The sequence below is a fragment of the Sebastes fasciatus genome, chromosome 19 (assembly GCF_043250625.1).
Source record: "Sebastes fasciatus isolate fSebFas1 chromosome 19, fSebFas1.pri, whole genome shotgun sequence".
In the NCBI taxonomy this organism is placed as follows: domain Eukaryota; kingdom Metazoa; phylum Chordata; class Actinopteri; order Perciformes; family Sebastidae; genus Sebastes; species Sebastes fasciatus.
Window position 1 is genome coordinate 16,308,390 of NC_133813.1, and position 20,063 is coordinate 16,328,452.

At 40.7% G+C, this 20,063-nt stretch overlaps 1 protein-coding gene across 1 annotated transcript in view; it reads right to left on the reverse strand.

The window, feature by feature from the left end:
- The window catches only part of epha5 (EPH receptor A5), a 71,905-nt gene extending 53,670 nt beyond the window's left edge, over positions 1-18,235 (reverse strand). Inside the window, exons 1-3 of the mRNA XM_074617448.1 lie at positions 17,977-18,235; positions 11,030-11,094; positions 51-768 (exon numbers count right to left, since the gene is read on the reverse strand). Of these exons, the coding sequence (XP_074473549.1) occupies positions 51-768; positions 11,030-11,094; positions 17,977-18,076 (883 nt within the window). The 5' untranslated portion in view covers positions 18,077-18,235. The remainder of the gene's footprint in view (positions 1-50; positions 769-11,029; positions 11,095-17,976) is intronic.
- Between the last annotated feature and the right edge of the window lie 1,828 nt (positions 18,236-20,063).

Here is a 20,063-nt window from a genome sequence, read left to right on the forward strand (position 1 = left end):
ACTGGATGATGATTTAAAAAAAAAAAAGTAAAATGCAAAAACTTTCTTACCTTGACAGGATCCGTTGATTTCCTCAAATCCCGGCTGGCACACGCACTTCCCGATCGGCACCAGCCATTCCCCCTCTGTGCTGCAATGCATCCTGGGAGGCTCATATAAAGGCAGGGAGTTGTTGACGCAGCGGCCCACCACCTCCACCAGCTGCGAGGCCTCCGAGCCCGGGATGGTGTCGGGGAACTCGGCCAAACTCTTCACCAGAAACGGGCAGCGTTTGTAGAAAACGCGCACCGAGACTAAAGCGATGCAGGCCCCCAAATCCTGAAACGCCAGGTAGAAGCCCTTCTGGGTCAAGGGGCCTAAATCGCGGACTTCGGTGTTGAGCTTCATCACGCGGTCCCCCAGGTCCAGCTCGGTGAAGCTCTCGTCGGCGGCTATGGTGTCGATCTTGCTGTATCTGCTCTCTTTCATCGCCCGATCCTCCTCCTCCGTCATCCCCGTCCCGTCTCTCATCTCTCCGTCCTCCAGTTCCTCCTCGCCGTTATATTCGTAGTAATACATATTAAACGTCTCCTTGCAGGTCCCGACCCCACCGGGCAGGCTGTTGCAGTCCCTCAGGGTGAACTTGAGCTCGATGAAGACACGCTGGGCGCCCTCGGTCAGGATCCAGTTGGTGTGGAGCCAGTTGTTCTGGTTTTGCTCCATGACCCGGCACACTTGGTAGGTGTGGATGGGAGCGTAGTCCTCGTCGACTTCCCCGATCTCCTCCCACTGAGGCAGAGAAAAGGAGGGGGATTAAAGAGCAGGAAATATAAAACAAAACAGGATCACTTTGAACCGGAAAGTATAGAGTATGGGTATTGAACCTCATTATTTTTTTGGCTCTGACTGAAAGTGGTTGAAGAAGTATGCAGTTCCTTTACTTAAGTGAAAGTACCAAAAACATTTTACACATTTATAGCATTTCTCAATGTCGGTATTTAATGGCATCAGTGCCAAAACTCTGTTATCATATCTACGTTGGTATCAGAATATTCTGAATGATACCCAGAAGTACAGAGAACGTGGTAAGAATGAACTACAGCAACCTTTTTGAAAGACTTAACGGTGGCGAGGATATTATAAAGAGATTGTGTGAGTGTGTGTGTGTGTGTGTGTGTGTGTGTCTAGGTATAGATAGCAGAATAATCCTCATCCCTTCCACCTCGTTTCCTCCTGTTGCAACAGACAGAAAACGAATGTGATAGTGTTATAGGCTATATATGCATCTACCATGAATGAAGGGTGGAGTTCTTGTCAGCGAAAAAAAGAATTAAGGTGCACTTTAAGGTGTGTTCATCTGTGCGTAGTACTGTATAGCCATGCCTCTATAAAGTGTGTGTGTGTGCATATATGTAAATGATTCCGTCAGTGTTCAAGCTTGCGTGAGCGTCTGCATCCATGCCTGCATGTGTGTGTGTGTGTGTGTGTCAGACAGCAGCATTAATTCCCTCTGCAGGTCTCCTGGGACCTGGCTATTATCTGCATCACTAGCACTCTCCCATGGCTAATACAGGCGCTTCATCATGTCACTGTAATATGGCCAGAGGGACCAGACTATGATCTGGTGTTATAGCTTAATAGCCCATATTAATCAATCTGTGCTGTAGCCGTTGTGTACAACCTTCTGTCTTTGTCTTTTCTCTCTCTCTTCTCTCTGTCTTGTTCTCCATCTGTTTTTTTGTTTTTTTTTCACTCCTCCCCGCTTTAGTCGGCCTCTTTTCTTTTCTGGGTATTATCATTCAGTTTTCTGACCCATTTGTGAATGAAAGAAGGCATTGTCAAACATTATTAGACACCATGTGTGTGGTTAAATGCACATGCCTCCGTGTAGATATGACTATAGCGTGCGTGTGTGTTTTGAAGAAATATCTAATTGCAATTATTTTGAGTGATATTGCAATTGTGATATGATTTGCGATATTGGAGGGAATGATATTATTTACATCATTATTATTGAAAAACATAAAATGATTATGGTGTGATTTTTGCGGGGATCTGTACCAAACAAAGAGGTTGTAGAATATGACGTGTAGGACAGAAGATATCTGCAGCATGACAATACAATGAATATTTAATATAAAAATTGTATTTTCACACACATTTCACCTTTGCGTTTTTTAAAATTGCAGTAGGCCATATTACAATTTCGATAAAATTTTTATTAATTGCGCAGCCCTAGTGTGAGTGTGTTTGTACTCTCGTACTTTCATCTTTGAGAGGACCAATAGGAGATCTAGGCCTTGAGATTGAGGACATTTCTGGAAAGTGACGACATTTCAACCAACCGGAATTCTTCTTATATCATATCTTAGGTTAAGGTTAGAGTAAATGCATTATGTTAACAAGGGTCCTCACCAGCAGGCAACTCCGGGGTCTGAAAAGTGAAGCCAATGTGGATGTGCCCTAAACTTGCATTCTTTCTAATAGCCAGCAGGGGGCGGCGACTCTGGTAGCAAAAAAAAGTCTGATTGTATAGAAGTCTGAGAAAATTGACCCTACTTCTCACTTGATACTTGAAACATTGTAAACATGAGTTTATGGTCTCAATCTTCTACAATACAGCATGATGTTCTTTTAGTAAATTATGGTCCCATTTAGAGTCAAATAGACCATAAAGCAGGGTATACTTTAAGGCCTGGCTACCTTGTTACTGACAGGTTGCTACCACGGCGTTGTTCAGTGTGGGAGTTGGCCGCATTTTCATCTTAAAACTTTAACCCTTTCACACTGTGTTTTCAGTTCATGAAAGTTAATTATAACCTCTTTGGTCGCCTAAAAAATGTCTTATTCAGCGTTCGGTTTTACTTAGCTCCAACCTCTCGTGTCACTTTTGGTTGCAAATAACCAAGATGGCGAAGGCCAAAATGCAGAGTCGGGTTTCAAAACGGCAGTCCACAAACCAACGGGTGACGTCACAGTTCTTACGTTCACTTCTTATATACAGTCTGTGGTCCTCACAAGTATACTATAGATGCACAGACAGATCTGTGTGTGCTTGTGTATGACTTGAGTCCCCATCTCTCCCAGACTCCAGCCCAGTCAGTCCCAGTGCAGACATTAAGCCGCTTACTGGTTAGATCACACAGATCCACCAGCCTGCTCTGAGCTTTACACAGCTTAACACACACACACACACATACCCACACCAATCATTACTGGTAGCCGAGCAGGAAGTTTAACAGACGACCTTCTCTAGTTTTGCCTGGAACCAAATGGGTTTTAGTATCTGTTTATAAAGTGGTTGCCATAGGCGCCACTGGAAATCCTCCCACTCTGCGGCTCTACTGTGTTAACATTGTTTGATTGTTAATGTAAATTGACATGTGACTTGCTTAAGCTAACTCTTTCAACTGAGTCATCACACAATGATGAAACCATTTGCAAGTTTGAAACGAGCACCGAAACTCAAGACTTCCATTAAAGTTAGCAGGCGTTTCACACCTTCGCTTTTAATAAAAAGGTTCCATGAAGTGATATCCTTACTTCGTCGATGCATTTGCTTGTAAAGCAAGGCTAGAAATGAGAGGTATAAGTATAAAACAAAGGGCTTTTATTTATGAAGGAAAAAAGACTGATTTGGTACAGCAGGCACGAGCAGAAAAGAAGGGATTGTGATGACTTTGAGCAATGGTTTTCCAGGAATGAGCTCCTGTATTAGAAGTTCAAGTGCTTATTCCATGGGATCTTTAAAACCCATTGTACATGGTATTAGGTGGGCCTCCGAGGTTAAACACAGAGCTCGGTGCAGAGAGCAACATACTAACACTGTGGGGTCAGGACCACCCAGTGTTAGGCACTTAAACAAAAGCATGCACTAATGGAACACATTGTAAAACCAAACACCTGTTTGTGCTTTAATTTTACAATAGATCTATGTCCGTGTTGCCTCTTTGTCTCTTAATGATTCTGTAGCGCAATTCATCACCCATTTGTTTTCAAAATGCGATATTGAAATCTTCAGTGCGCCCAGCTCACTTTCATGCAGTTCACACAACCTCTTCTTAAAAAGGTCAGTTCACCCAAATTCCAAGAAAAAAAAAGAAATTTTTTCCACTTACCCTTAGTGATATCTAGAAACTAAAGATACTTTTGGATTTACCTGCTTAAGTTTTCTGTTTCTTTCCTTAAAACAATACCTCAGAAAAATGCAGTTTGCTGTGGGCAGCTCCTATTGAAATTGTTGACATCAAGGAATGTGAATTATCCCGAGTAAGCAAGACATGATTTTTCAAAGCTCTGAGCAACATCAACAAAACATCATTTGCTCACTTTATATTGGGGAAGCAGCAGAAGATTCCCGAGGCAAATATCTACACCTTGCGACCCTGTCTCGCAACGAAATTACGTTCCCAATACAACTTAACTGCATAACAAAAGTACGTTTTGAGGGAAATGTATTTTCTCCCGGATTACGGTCGCAGTTTTAAACAATTTTAAAACACGTGATTGTTGTAAAATGGAAACAAAACAAAATGAAAACGCAACAAAACTACTTGGTTAGGTTTAGGTAACAAAACTACTTGGTTAGGTTTAGTAAAAAAAAAAACATCATGGTTTGGCTTAAAATTAAAAACAAAATGAAACTGCAAGAAATTACTGTTTTACATGGGTTATACCCGTTAATACTCAATAACGTTTTTATTCAACATATTTTCATTCACGGTCGCTCGATATAATACTACGTCACCTGCTTTGCGTGTTGCTCGTTCTACTACATCACTCACTGCGGCCGTCCGCAGACATACAAAGGTATTTTTGATACCTAAAAAGACAAACATAATCTGCGACAATATGTTTCCTTTCAAACGTAATTGAGAATACAATGTAGTTGTATAGGAACATCATATTTAGGAGACAAGGCTGCACCATGACACATGAAACCAAAACCATTTTCATGGCTAGATACCACTTTGCATTATTTGTTTTGGTGTGATTTGGGTGAATTGTTGCTTTCATGTGAACAATACAAAGCCAAGAGAGTGAGAGTTGTTGGTCCTGATGGTGGTAAATGGTCCCAATAATCAGAGGTTCTTAATTTCAGCTCTTTCAGACCCCTCTCACGCAGCCCTAGCGTCTCTTTCACCTTCTGCCTCGCCTCTTCTCCCTACGCTGAACTGTCCCTATAGGCATCCTTCTAGCTCCTCATTAGTGTGTGTGTTTGTTTTGTTGACTATCATGTGTGTGTGTGTGGGGGTGCGTGTGTGTGTGCATGTGAGTCACATCCGTCAGCAGACTCCCTGTGGCTATGCTGAGTGCCCTCCCGGCTCTAAGTCTATAAAGCTGCCTCCAACTTATTATTACCGCCCATTACCGCTGACCGTCATGACACTGTGATAGAACTGTCCCTCTCACTCCTTATCCATACAAGAACCCCCCCTTCCACTTCCCTTTTTCCCCCCTATTTCTGCCTCCATCTAATTCCCTCATTCCTGTGCCTTTTTCATGTCATCCATGTCCATCATCATTTTCCCTCCATGTGTCCTCTATTCTTCCTTTAATTATCCAATCCTAAATCTAACCTAGAAACACTGCTCGACCGCGTCCCCCCTTTCTCCGTCTCCACACCCTCCACTTCTGACTTCCTGTCTTCTTCCTTGTCCCCGATTTCTGCTCATCTCCTCTTTCCCTCCCACCGTTTTTAGCTCTTACATTCCTCCTCTCCTGTCCCTTTTATCCCACCTTGTCTTCCCTCCTTCATGCTGTAATGTGCATGTGAGCTGCGGCACAACAAATCTCTAAGCAAACACTCCTTGAACTGTTCAAACAGCCGCTGCCCTTCCTCATTAGGGACAGACAGTTTAGGACCCTGACACACCGAGCCAACTGTTATAGCCGTCATTGGGCCATTTGTTGCCCAAGCATCGTCCAGAGTTTTTTTGCATTGTGTTTCAGCATCTTTGATGCTAGTTTATACCCATATATTTGATCAATTGAACAGGCTGAATCAGCGAAGGTATAGTCTCCTGTCTCGGCAGCCTAACCAATAGTGGGGCTGAATTATTAGCTGATCACCTCACGCCAATTTCAGCTGGCTAACAGGTAGCTCAGTGCTTATTGAGTGTGAAATACAGACAGCTGGCAGAAAGAGTTTGTCGGAATCTCCCAGTTCAACTTTAAAGCACTTGATATTGTTGTTTGAGCATATAATCCATCATCGGCTTAAGCAGCTTTAAATACAGAGCTGTCAGCTGCATTAGGGTTCGTCAGTTCGATATCTCTTACATTACAAGACATTTATTTGTTTTTCGCCTAGTTTTATTATGCTATAAGACAACATTTTGTCCAAACCCAGCAGTATTATCATTACTATATATTGACAAATAATATGTAGACGATGCTACAGGACTGGGGTTTGATTTATAAAAGCTGATCACAATTAAATCGCAATAGTGGTAAAAAACAATTCACACTCACAGCTGCAACGATTAAGGCCTTTATACACCGGGGGCTTTTTTTTTCATGCGATTAATTTGCAGGTCAATTTTCTGACCTTTCACACTGTGAATAAAGGCATCAACCAATCAGGTTTTGTGGAAAGGGTCGAGTTGCACCTATATTTATGAAACAACGACACGGAGGCTCATAGTCCGAACCAGGGCGGCAAACTTTATTACTCATTTGAACCTTGACAAAGGCAGTGCAGACCAGATCCACTCCTTCCGTTCTTACCTTTCACAATAAAAGCCCTAGATATATAATATTCACAGAGAAGTATTTCCCATTTTTGTGTCGTTAATTCGTCAGGTCCCCGGCCTTCAGTCCATTAGTCGTGAGAGAAAAAACTGTAAACTATTTTGATGATCGATTATTCGTTCAAGTCATTTTTTAAAGCAAAAATACAAAGTATTCTCTGGTTGCAGCTTCTTCAATGTGAGAATTGTTCTGCTTTCCTCTGTTTATTGTCAACTGAACAATAGCTAGTCTGCTGGGACTCTGGGAAATGGGAGATAAACATTTTTCACTATTTTGCTGACATTTTATAGAATCACAATTAGATAGTCTCCTCAAACTGTTTGAGCCCTGGGGAAAAGCCAAACTTAACAGTCTCACTTGCAACTTTTGGTCAGACATATTCTCAGTTTGTATTCTGTATCGAGCCCGTTTTAACAGATTCACAGTGGTGGGAAACTTTTCGGCTAGTTTGGCTTGTTCGTCTTAAGGTTTTCAACTGACTTTTTCCTCTCATGTATAGGTCCAAAGCGTGGTGCATGTCAGTTGTCTTTTCTTCTAATAAAACATTTAACAGAAGTATTGAGGCGACGTGAGGCGACGTAAGGCGACACAACACGTTCCATCAGTCGGCTTTTGTCAGTGCTCGGTTCTTTGACATCGGCATGGTGTGTTAGCGTCTTTACAGTCCCAGAGGCCATTGCCTACTAATGTTCGGATAAAGGCGGAGCAAAATGTGAGGTAATTGAGACAGATGGACAATAAAATAATCCATATTGGGGGATCCATCCCTTTAATGGCACCTTCCTTCCTGATTTTTCTTACTTTATTCTCGTCCCTTCAAAAGATGCTTGAAGAAGCAGCAGATAAAAGCATCGACCAAATTGCATGTGATCGGCAGCCCACCCAATCTACGAACAAGTATTCCTCTAATGCAATGGGAACAGGACGTAATGGAGGAACTAGATGACAAAGGGTTGACGGAAAAAAATAGTCCCAAATGGGCAAGAAAACAAAATTCCTCCATGTGTTTTTTCTCTCTTTTGTCCCCTTTCTTCTCCAACACTACATTCACATTAATGCTAAAGATGCAAACTTTCATTAACCAACTGGAATTCCAATTATGACATTTTAAAATAACAGCTCAGAGTCTTCTAATTTAGAGCCTCAACTACATTTCTTTCTAATAATCCTCTTTTTTTTCCCTGTATCTGCAAAATAACTTATGAATAATGTCCAATATTCTATCTCCACTCAAGTGTTAATTAATTGCACTCAACTCTGTACACAACTATTTCTCTCTATTCTTTTGTCTCCAGCTTAAACCCTCATCAACCCACAATGAGACAAAATAAAAACTAATTTCACTTTTCAGATACTCTACATTCTTCAGTTTAGCATTGTCTTCCTGACTGCCCATGATAACTTGTATTCTCGAGGTCACAGGGAGCCTGGTTTCATCCAAGTTCTCTCTCACACTCAAGCTGTTACTGCCCGACTGTCTGGAGCTCTCCATCTCTCTCCAATTCTCTCAACCTCTGTCTTACACCACACCTGTCTCCACATTGCCAGATTAACCTGCTAGGACGCCTCAAGGCTACAATTTACTTTGGCCTCCTGCTAGCTATAACTTCAAGAAAGACTTCCGAATTGGATTTAAAAAAAGGGCATTTCTCAAAGTGATAGTTCGGGTGTTTTGAAGTGGGGTTATATGAGGTATAGTAGGTGTATTACTTACAGTAGGTGACGTTCGGCATACCCCCAGTTTGGAGAAACAGACAGGAGTACCAGTATCAGTTCAAGTGTACGCTATATTTATAATATTTTTGACGGTTTACCTTGGCATCAGACAGCCCTTTCAGACGGGAAACTGAAGCCGTTGCATCCATCTATGCTCTCGCCAAAGCCACCAAACTCCATTTAAAAAAAAAACCCGGTAATTTTCCGCCCTAGAACATGGGGGTTGCTGGTCTACCGCTGCTTCAATCGGTTAGTTAGTTAGTGCCATTGTGTGACTTTGGTGAATCAGAACTAACTAGTCACACAATAACACAAACTAACGAACAGTTTGCAGTAGACCAGCAACCGCCCGTGTTCTGCAAGGTTAAATTACTGTTTTTTCCAGTCTGGTTGCTTTGGCGAGAGCATAGATACTGGGCTTAAGTTCCCTGTTGGAAACAAAGACTGTATAGATGTGGCAAAAACAGTCTAAATATAAAGTACTCTTGAACTGATATTTATTCTTTTAGGTGGCTAAAATACATTTTGCTGCTGGCCCCGTCCACAGCAGTACATTGCTTTGCTTCCGTGTGGTATCTCCTGTCTGTTTATCCAAGCTGGGGGCGTGTAGACCGTTATCTACTGTAGGTAACACACTGACTATGGATAAGTATCTCATACAACCCAGCTTCAAAAGACCCCAACTATCCCTTTAAGCTCCTAAACCAAAAATATTTATGATTTACAATCTGCAGTCTTCACGTTCAAGATACTATGCCAGTGTCATGCTGCTCATTGAAATGTGTCTTAACATTTCAAGGTCATCCATCAAATTTCAAACACTTTTTAAATCCCTCATTTTACTCCCCATCTCCCTTTTGCTTAAATGCACATTTCAAGAACTTTCAAAGCACATTGAAGCTTTGGGAGAGGTAAGCAGCAGAAAGAAGATGGTGAGATAAAAAAAAAGACAAGCAGATGACAAGAATGAGAAGAAAGCGGGGATAAGGGGTAAAATAAATGTTCGGGGACAAGGAAAGGATGGGAGGGATGAGAGCTGGGCCAGAAAAAAAAAAAATGATAGGAGAGACGATGATGGGGATAAGGGGGCTGGAGGAGGAGGAGAAAACGAGGGATGATACAAACCATCTGGAACATGAGACTAAAAAAAAAAAACGTCCGTGCCTCCTCAACATCTTATTTAGCCTGAGTGGAAGCGTGAGTGTGCGTGGGGACCGGCGAGAGTATGCTGCAGATTGTCGTATATAGAGAACATGACAGGAATTATAATGGCCAACAATGATAACATCTTCTATTCAAAATGCCAAAAAGGAAAATACATTATTTATTTCGTTGGAAATGTCTGTCATTTCCGTGTCAGACAACAAGTTTAACAGAAAAAAAAACATTTTAATCAACTGTAGTTGAATAAAGGCATAAGAGCTAATAAGACAGAATGCCATTATGAGATCTTTACATCGCCTTATCACGACTTTTCTTTCCTCCCCCACCCCCTGTCCACCCAGTTATTTATGCAGTTGCATTGTAGGAACCACACGCCATAATCACATCTTCATTAATATGATTGCGCATACGGCTGCTTTTGTCAGCACTATCTCTCCCATCTACATACAGCCACAGAGTGGGTCGTGATTTGAATACCCAGAGCTGAGAAAAACGCCATGGTCAGCGCTATTGGTCCAGCGAGTATATAGCCGCATATTTGCCAACAGGAGTTGTGACTATACGAGATATTTTCCATGTGGATCAAATGGATGCACAAATGAATTCCTGTTTAAACCGAACACAGCACTATCAGTCCCCTGGAGGTTGGGGAATTTAATTTTTCCCAGGAAAAGTGGCAGATTTTTTCAGTCAACTACTGTCTCATGAGGTGGTGTTAAAACGCCAGATAACATTTTTTTTTAAACGCAAGTTCTTTTTCATTAAAATACACTGTATAATACCACGGAATAACTATTTTCCCAACTCTAGTAAGTCATTCTCTAATTAGTCCTCACCGTGGGAATACTTGGTAATGGAAACTCAATTCCTGGCTTGAGAATAATATATTCCATGGTGACTTTCAATATCTTATTCATGAATTTAATTGACCCTGATAATGAACTGAGAGTTCTTGGAAATGAAATGACCTGTAACCTTGATAAAACAGATGAAGAGCCTGCACTTCAGTGTGAAATAAAAAACGTCACAGGTAAGACACAGGAAGAGACTTTACTACCTAGACTACCTAAGCTGTGCTCACAAGCAGGAGATGGTGGTTTGTTTTAGATGGATACAATTTTATTTATTAGATATAGTCAATTAATGTTTATTTTTTTAGGTTATCACACACTTTTGATCATTGCTGATGGGTCTAATGTGTAACTACATAGCTTTGGTGTGTTTTCATGTCATAAGGTGTGATAAGTGTGTCAAAAAACATAAAAATAATAACCTCTAAGAGCCTCCAAAAAGACAACCAATCAAGAAACAATGACACTATGGTTACTGACAACTTCAAGAGTAAGTACAAAATATTTTTGTTGATTCTTATTTCGGCAACCAACAATTGAACCATCTTAGCGCTGGTCATACTCACCCCATTCTTAGGATAGGCCACCCATCCTAGGTCTCCCATCACAGAGCGGGAATCCAGCAGGTTCACTGTTAAAAGGTTACAAACACAGACAGTCAGACAAACAACCAATCAATTAAAACAACTAGAATTCACATCTGTCCAAAATTTCATCACTTCATTTTATCCTGTTAGATATTTGTGAGAAATTTTCATAATTAGTGTATGAACTCTTGAGTTATAGACAAAAAATGTGTTTTGTGAGGTCACAGTGACCTTGACCTTTGGCCACCAAAATCGAATCAATTCATCCATGAGTCCGAGGATTGCGTTCGAAATTCCATACTAATATGCTATTTAGAATGCTAAAAAAAGTATGTATTATTATATAGATATTTTAGTATGTCCGAAACCCTATATGAAACCAATAGTACGCGAATTGCATACTATTTCTGGTGAAATTTTACAGTATGCAACGCTTGTCACTAGGGTGGCATAAATATCCCACAATGCAATGCGGCAGTGATGACAACGTTCATAACGGATGTTGACTGACAGCTCTGTAACATCGATAACGCGTCAATTTAACTGTCGGTATATGATTTCACTTTGCAAGGTGTAATATAATTTTGAATTAAGTCAGACTTTGATTCTCACAAACCGTCGTTTTGGTCACATGAGGTTGGCACGGGTTACCGTGGTTGCACGTCTCCAACCGGCAAGGAGGCTCTGAGGAAGTGAGGATGTAAATTGCTTCCAAAAAGATACATACTACTGTTTATTCACACAAAAGTATTTTGAAAGTACACATATTGGGTATGTTGTGCATAGTATGCGATTTTGGATGAAGTGGACGTTTGTGTCATATTTGAAGAAATTCCCTCAAGGCGTTCCTGAGATATTACGAGAATGGGACAGACGTGAGGTCACAATGACCTTTGACCACCAAAATCGAATCAGTCCATCCTTGAGTCCAAGTGAACATTTGTTCCAAATTTGAAGTAATTCGAGCCGAAAACATAATGCCTGTGGCCACGGCTGTCACTGGTGCAGAGGCTTCCACAAGTTCGCTCATGATCTGCTCTGGTCAACTTGTTTTTCATCCACCATATACAGTAAAACCACTCTATATGAACAGTAAAACCATTTACAATTATTAAAAGGTATTCAGCAAATGGAGGTCAAACTGTTCCAGGTGCATCGCAAAGGCCGATTCAAAAATGAGTTTTGAGAATTGACACGATTTTAATCACAAACGAGGATTAAAAACAGAACTTCACTCCAGATCAAATCTTAGGACAGGTACCGTCACCTCTATTCCATTTATTCCCTGACTTTATGTGTGCCTCTCTTATAGGCTGACAGACTAATGAGCACTTTCCATTTCTACAACAAGACGTGGGTGAATTTGAGCAGAATTCGGTACAAAGTAGTTTAAAAATGCCACTTCATGAGTCAGAGTTGACATAATAACACTTGGCATGGCCTGGAGTGTTGTGCTAAGAAAAGTGGCTATTATCCATTTACACTCTTTTGTGCATCTTAACCAAAAATTGCCGCCCGACTTCACACTCTTAACAGTGCTCTCAGCTCAAACGGATCCTTTCTCAGCCTTTCAGTTCAAAGCTGTCGAGTGCAATACCCTGACCACTGCACTCCTCAAGACATCTCCTCTCCTGCAGCACTGGTGACAGTGTAGTCTTGTGAGTTCTGTATCGTCTTCCCCATCAGTGTGTCCAAGTGCTTCTTCTACAACTAAGTCACACAAGTTCTTGTCAACAGAGAGGCAGCTGTGAGCTCACAGAGGGGGGTTTTGGACACACTTTAGGTGTCTCTTTGTTTTACCACAGAATGAAGCCTGTTCAGCTGGCAGCCTGTTCATGATAAAGTTGACTATGACCAAACAACAAAGTACGTTTCAGTTAGTAGCATTTCCGCATACACGGAACACCGTAAATTGCATCAATGAACATTGGTGTATCTCGTTTTAGACCGTGTTGTTTGGAACAGCTTTACAACTCGTCTCTATTAGCCAAGGCATGACATGCACCATCATAAATGCGACTCACGTTTTGTCAGGGGTGGAGTTCAATTATCTTTATCTCATCTGCGATAGCGTTCGGTTTGTTCCGTGTCTGACACAGCGTGTACTCAAACAATAAAAGGAGAAAGTCCAACTGAACCATCCATTGTCAATTTATAGCTTCTCGTCTCCTTGTAATGGGAGCAGATTAAGAGACAGACATTTCAGCAAACTAATAGAAGCAAAGTAGTATCTGTTGCCTTCTCGCTGGTCTTAGAAATCTCCCTTTCAGAATCTCTACAGAATACATAACCGCTTGTAAATTCACTGTTTTAGTCTCTTTTTTTAAAACTTTTGTTGCGTGCGTCAAATCACAATATACCTTTACTTCAATTTTACGAGGATGCAAATAAGTTGGGCGCTTCAATACAAATTCAAGCCGGTCATTATAACCAAATCAGGTGCTTGGGGAATGACAGCTTCTTAAAGGAAAGGACATTTTTCTGTATTATAACCTGTTTAGGTTTGTCTACACCCACGCCATCCATAGTAAACCCACACTGTAGCTATACCTATGAAAAGCAATGCACTATAATTCATAAATGTCACAAAATCAATTTGTATGTAATCCACGTAATTATAAACCAGGAAGTATAAACAGCGACAAATACCACGAAGGGAGGAGGGTCAAAAAAAGGGTGGGTCGAAAAACACCGGACTTTTGCCCAGGACACCGGTGTTCGTACCCCGTGTGAAACCAAAATTCAACGTTGATTTATTTGTCAAGTAACTTCCGTACTTAAGTTACGCCACTTCAGTAGCTATTTTAACCCAAACCACGATCTTTTCCTAAACCTAACTAAGTAGTTTTGTGGCCTAAACCTAACAAAATTGTTCTCCGTGAGGACAGAAGTTTATTCTGAAAAGACTGTATGCATGTAATTGACACGAGTTGATGGACATTCGTAGGAGAATGCATGAAAAATGAAGAATAACTATTTGTAAGATATCATATGAACTGTATGAGGATTCGTTGAATTTGATGTAGTATAACTCCGATCAGGATGCAACAGCATGCTATCACTTCTGGGTTCATGTTAAAGGGTTTTTAACCACTGTCCCCATTTAAACTGTAGTTCACAGCTGTCTTCCTAACTCGGTCCACTAAGCTGACAAATCCTGGGATCAAATGTGATCACACTCACAAGAAAATACTCTTTTATGCACAGTCAAAACATTTTCTATGCAAACACTTTTTTACATTTCCAATAACCTCATAAAATCTCTATGCAAATTACTAGTACTGACACATCAAACTAAGGCCCCTTCCGTGACAACTGGTGTGGATTTCACACTATTGACGCAATTGGAATTTTGGATATTGGATGCGTCAATTCTTTTCCCACAGGCAAAATTTTAATTGCATGCGAGTGCTCATTACAGAGGACACTGGACTCGTTCCTCTCGCTTCCCTCGGATGCAAAAAAGCATCACATGCCAGCCAGGTTGGTAAAAAAAACAAAAAACTGAGTATCTTGCCGACATAAACCTTCAAGATTTCTTTGTGTTACTTCTTGGAGCTGCCAACAAGAGAAGTTTCCTAGTGTAACGTTAATACAGAACAAACAATAAAACAGCGTGTACCGACCACCCATCCAAAGGTTTAATCTCATAAACACCATCATGTCTTAAAGCAGCTGTTGGGTACAATACTTCCAGTCCTATGATAAGCTTTATCATAAAACAGCCGATCCTGGTATGAGCCCTGCCCTGATGTCAACAAAAGAACAAGACATCCGCAGCAATAAGGTGGAGTAAGCAGAACTAAATATGAGGCGGAAGCTAGTTCACTAACCGAGACGCGCTCGCTCTGCAACCCCTCCCAACACACACACTACACTAGTCTTACCATCTCCACCGCTCTGCGGAGAATAATAAAAGATGTCCTTAGGAGGCGATTAGACAACTAATTAGGCCATAAAGAAGAGATAAGTGATGCTGAACTAGATCATAAGGGATACGTTACCTCTCTCGCGCTCTCTCTGAGGATCAAACCACCTAACAAGTTGGAGCTCAGCCGTGACAATGATCTACGGAACGCGTTATTAAAAGTCATCACCATTGAATGAATGAAAGAGATTTAAAGTCTTGTGGTGACATTACTTCCAAGGATACTCTAAATATTGCAAATGTTTTGAGGAGTAAGTGGATTTTCAGCGTGGGGGAATACAGATAAAATTCTCTTTGAAATGGGAACTGGATATCTGAAAGCGACAAGGCTATTTATTTTAAATTGCACACTTTTAGCATTCTAGCAAGTGATGGTTTATGCATCAACGCGACCTCAGTGACCCCTAATGCAATACTGTCTGAAACCATGGCTTACCTCCTATACTGTACTTGTGAAACCAATGGTTAAACGTGCAATTCCCTCGACACATTTGCCTTTATTTTTTCCTGTCTGTGTCTCGTGATGTTTCATTGTGACATTTACATGTTAGCTTGGATCGCTCCTGGCTTAATGGCTCTCACTCACTCTCTCACGAACACACAGAACCCCACAGGCATGCAGGCAAACACGCACTTCTTTCAAGCCATTTACTGTAATTAACCCAAATCTACCGTCCTCATTTGCTCAACACCATTACCAACAACAAAAAAAGCAGTTTTAAACTCCCCAAAGTGACGGCTCACACACACCCCTCATTAGTCAAACGTTATTATTAATCGAAACACAATAAGAATCTCTGAAACAGATGTGAAGGCATCTGGCTCTGCGTCGAGATGTTCTCAGAAATCGATCGATATAAAATAAGAATGGATTAGCTGTAAAAGAGAGAATTAATCAAGGTGGCATGGTGTGTACAGTTTTCCTCAGCAGTATCAGTCATGTGTGGTGGAGCGGAGGGCCCCACTGCAGGATCCTCACCGCTAAATGTTGTTAAATTAAGGAGGCATCAGGGCTTTTCTCTGTTCACTTGTTTCCCTGTTATAGATGCAAATGAAAGGTGAACTTCAATTTTGAAAAACAGTTGGATGAGGTGAAGTCTGCTGTGTAATGTGAGGACACATTCAGCACGTAGGATGTTACTCTACTACATTAAGACAAAAATTTAAACGGTGGCCAGAGTCCCCGATGATTCCTCCAAGATGTCTAAAAGCGAGCCGAGAAATGGTTCAATCTTACTTTTTCAATTACAATAGATTAGCCCAATGAGAGAATGGCGGCTATTTTAATTATGGGCTTCACCCTCCTCTCCAATTATGCATGCAATGTATGATTATCCATTGCTATGCAAATGTGTGCCAAATTCATCTCTAAAATGTGTGTGGGATCTGGCAAAAAGCTGCTTAAGGGGGTTTAGGTGTTTCACTGATGGGGTTTTTGAAAGAAGAAGAAAACATTTGTGGTTGTTCTGTCAAATTTGACAGATTTTTTAACAATGTGCTGTTGCAGAGCAAAGCAAAAGATAGGTGTGAGAAAATGAAGACGGCAAAGAAAACACATGTCTGACTCATTTTTAAGATGATGTGAGAGATCATGTGGAGTTGTTTTTGAGGACTAATCTCTCTCTTTTCATTCAAAGCAAACTTACGATCCAGTCTGCCATCGATTCACAACTCTCAACAGCCTGAAGCTTGGCTTTAAAAAAAGGCACAATATTGGTGCTGCAGACAACAAAACCTCATGAGTCATTGGTTTGGATAGATTTGAAGTAAAACAGTCCTTTCAAGTGGTTTTGGTGAACTTTTCACTCTTTTGTGTAACTTGGATGCCAGTTTGCACCATGTATCAGAGTGGAATTTATCCCTTGAAACCCAAATGCGCGGTAATTCACTTCAGAAGACACTAACACAAAGAGGTAACCATACATTCTAGGTAAACTTTAATTATCTTCCATGCTGCAGCTGGATATCCCTGCAAACCGCTCCAGGGACCCCTGAATGTCCCATGGTCACACTTGTAGAAACACTTTTGTTAATCTAAACATTGTCCAAATAAATCTGCCACGTGAAGAATAAGCAGGTTGATAAATGTTCTTTCTTTCCCGGATGTCTAATAGTCCCAAAACAATGGCATTCATCTATCAAAATGCTGCTCAGTCTGCTCGGACAACAATAGCGTGGGAACAATATTTGACACACCGTTTCCACTTTTCTTATTTTTAACCCACATTGCAAAGCATATTTGATCTTTAGTAGGGGAGAAAAGCAGGTGCATTAGTTCAGTTGACAGTTCAGTTGATTAATTAGCCGTTTGCTCTGCAGGCATATGCAAATAATGGGGTGGTGCCAAGTGAACACTGTTAATATCTAACAAGAAAAGTAACATTACTGCACGCTACTATCTCAGCTCATGTCACAGGATTCAGACATTAAAAAATGATTCAATCCGCATCTTTAAAAAGACAGAATGCCAGACTTGACTAAACCTAAAATAACCTTAAAAAAGGGAATGAAATGAGAAATATCGCAGCACAAACCCAAACGTTTCCCCATTATTATAAGAGATGGCAAAAAAAAAAAAGAAATTACTCTTGTCAATTCCTCCTTTTTTATATTAAAACACCAGAAAGTGCGTTGAGGTCAATGTCAACGAGCTGCACAGGGTGCGATGTTTAAAGACCAGTGGATTTCGCAGCTCTCTGTGCGTCTGTCGGCGCAGCCAAGTCCTCCAAGGATCCAAGGAGGACTGGTTGGTTATCTGCTCTGATCAAAGGTCCCTTTTTTTATCTCAGATTTTTACCGTTTCGGAACAAACGGTCAGTACAGACTTTGGAGACACAGCTGTCATATATATAGCTCAAATTAATTGTACAGGCGACCTCCTTAGAATAAAGGAGACCGACGGACTTGCGCACCATGACGGACCTTTAACCGGTCAGACTTGTGTCAAGTGCCAATTAAAGCCAAACCCAAACAGTGGTGTCTGTGTCTGTGTTTTTACCTTCATTTGCTGGGATGCACCACGCTCCGAGCAGCGCCAGACTCCAAACGCACGTCCATGCCACCAGCCGAATGCCACAACTCCACCGGCGAGATTGCATGGCGCATCCAAAAAAGCACCACCTTGTAACAGTGGAGGTGGGAGATTTGTTTCCTAAACAACAGCAGCAGCAGTTTCGGTCAGCATGAAGCGGGATGCCGTAATGAAACCATCTGTATCGTTATGCGTCCGCTCGGAGAGAAGAGAGCTCATGTTCTGCGGCTGGTAGAGAGAGGAAGCCAGTGAGGAGCTGGAGCTGCTGCTGTGTGCGCTCTGTGGGTTTGGAGAGGCGGGAGGCGGGGTGAAGCTCGATGCTCTCCAATCACAGACACCTCCACAGGTGAACTACTGCTGCTCCTAACGAGAGTCCATTACTCCTCAACTCGTTACCTCTTCCAAAATGTAACGACATTACTTTATGGGGACTATTAAGCTCCTATACCTCTCACTTCTGCATGAGTTGTTGCCACTTGTTACCATATATGACCCGTCATTTAAAAACCAATGACACTTTTAATGCTGCTCCCTGCTACACGCCCCCGACATTAATTGGGGGATGGGGATAGTACATTTTAATATTAGCATTTGATATTTGAGAACTGTTTTACCACTGACATGAGGTTAAAAGTGATTAACCAAACCATGAACCTGCTACAGCGTCCACTACTGTATGGAAACCCATTTCTGCCACTGTGATGAAAGAAAAAAAGGATCCTTTAAGTCTTTATAATGAGAAACTATATCAAAATAATGAGTTAGCATCTCAAAACAAAGTAAGGCTATCTCAAAATGATAGGAAACTTTCTCAGTAAATCAAATCAAAATATTATGAAAGTTTCTCATTATTTTGAGATACTATGTCAAAATATTGAGATACTAATTATGTCAAAATATTGATACATTTTCTCAATATTTAGAGATACTAGATCATTATTTTGAGATACTAATTCAAAATATTGAGAACGTTTCTCAATATTTTGAGATACCTGGTCAATATTTTGAGATACTAAGGCAAAATACTGAGATACTAATTAAGTCAAAATATTGAGAAAGTTTCTCATTATTTTGAGTTACTAAGTCAAAATATTGAGATACTCATTAAGTCAAAAATATTGAGATACTCATTAAGTCAAAATATTGAGAAAGTGTCTCAATATTTTGATATACTAGGTCATTATTTTAAGATACTAATTCAAAATATTGAGATATTAATTAAGTCAAAATATTGAGAAAGTTTCTCGTTATTATTTTGAGATGCTAACTCATTATTTTGAGATACTTAGTCAATATAATGACTTAAATGATCTTTCTGTTCATCACAGTGGCAGAAATGGGCTTCCATAAATCATTAATTGGAATATCACTCTAAAAAAATGATTCCTCAATATCCTGATGAGTGTCACCTCCATCCCAGGAGCGTTATTGCTTGACTGTGAATGCAGAACTAAATCCCCTGTAGGGAGCAATAATATGTCATGTTATGGGGTGGTAAGACTCTGTAAATAAAGAGATGAGAACCAGACATGAGGAGCCTATAAACATGTAAATAATCATTGACGCTATTTGGCAGCGGTGCGCTGTGTTGTGGCCATGGAGCGCTGTACAGCCAGCAATAAAGGAAAGATGTATACATGAAAAGACATAATCAAAAACATAATTTTCTTTTCATACTGCAGCCAGGCAGCATTTTCTGTCCTCCTTTATGTTTTTTGCTGTTTGTTGTGGGCTTTATGGGCAACCTTAGGTTACCTCTGCGGATCAAGTCAGCAAAATATTACACAAACTGTATTATATCTCATGCCAGGACCTATTTATTCTTAAATGCATTAATGATGCTTCTATTCCTTTACTTGTTCTCATGATTTGAACATATCTTTTATTTCCTGTGGTATGTACTTACTTTTGTTTATTTGCTACGGTGAACCACTTTGTAATCCTGATTTTGAAAAGTGCTATAGAAATACATTTTACTTACGTACACATCAAATGCCACTCATTCAGTTGTGTTCCATCATAACCAGCAGATTTTCAGGATGCAATCTCACTGA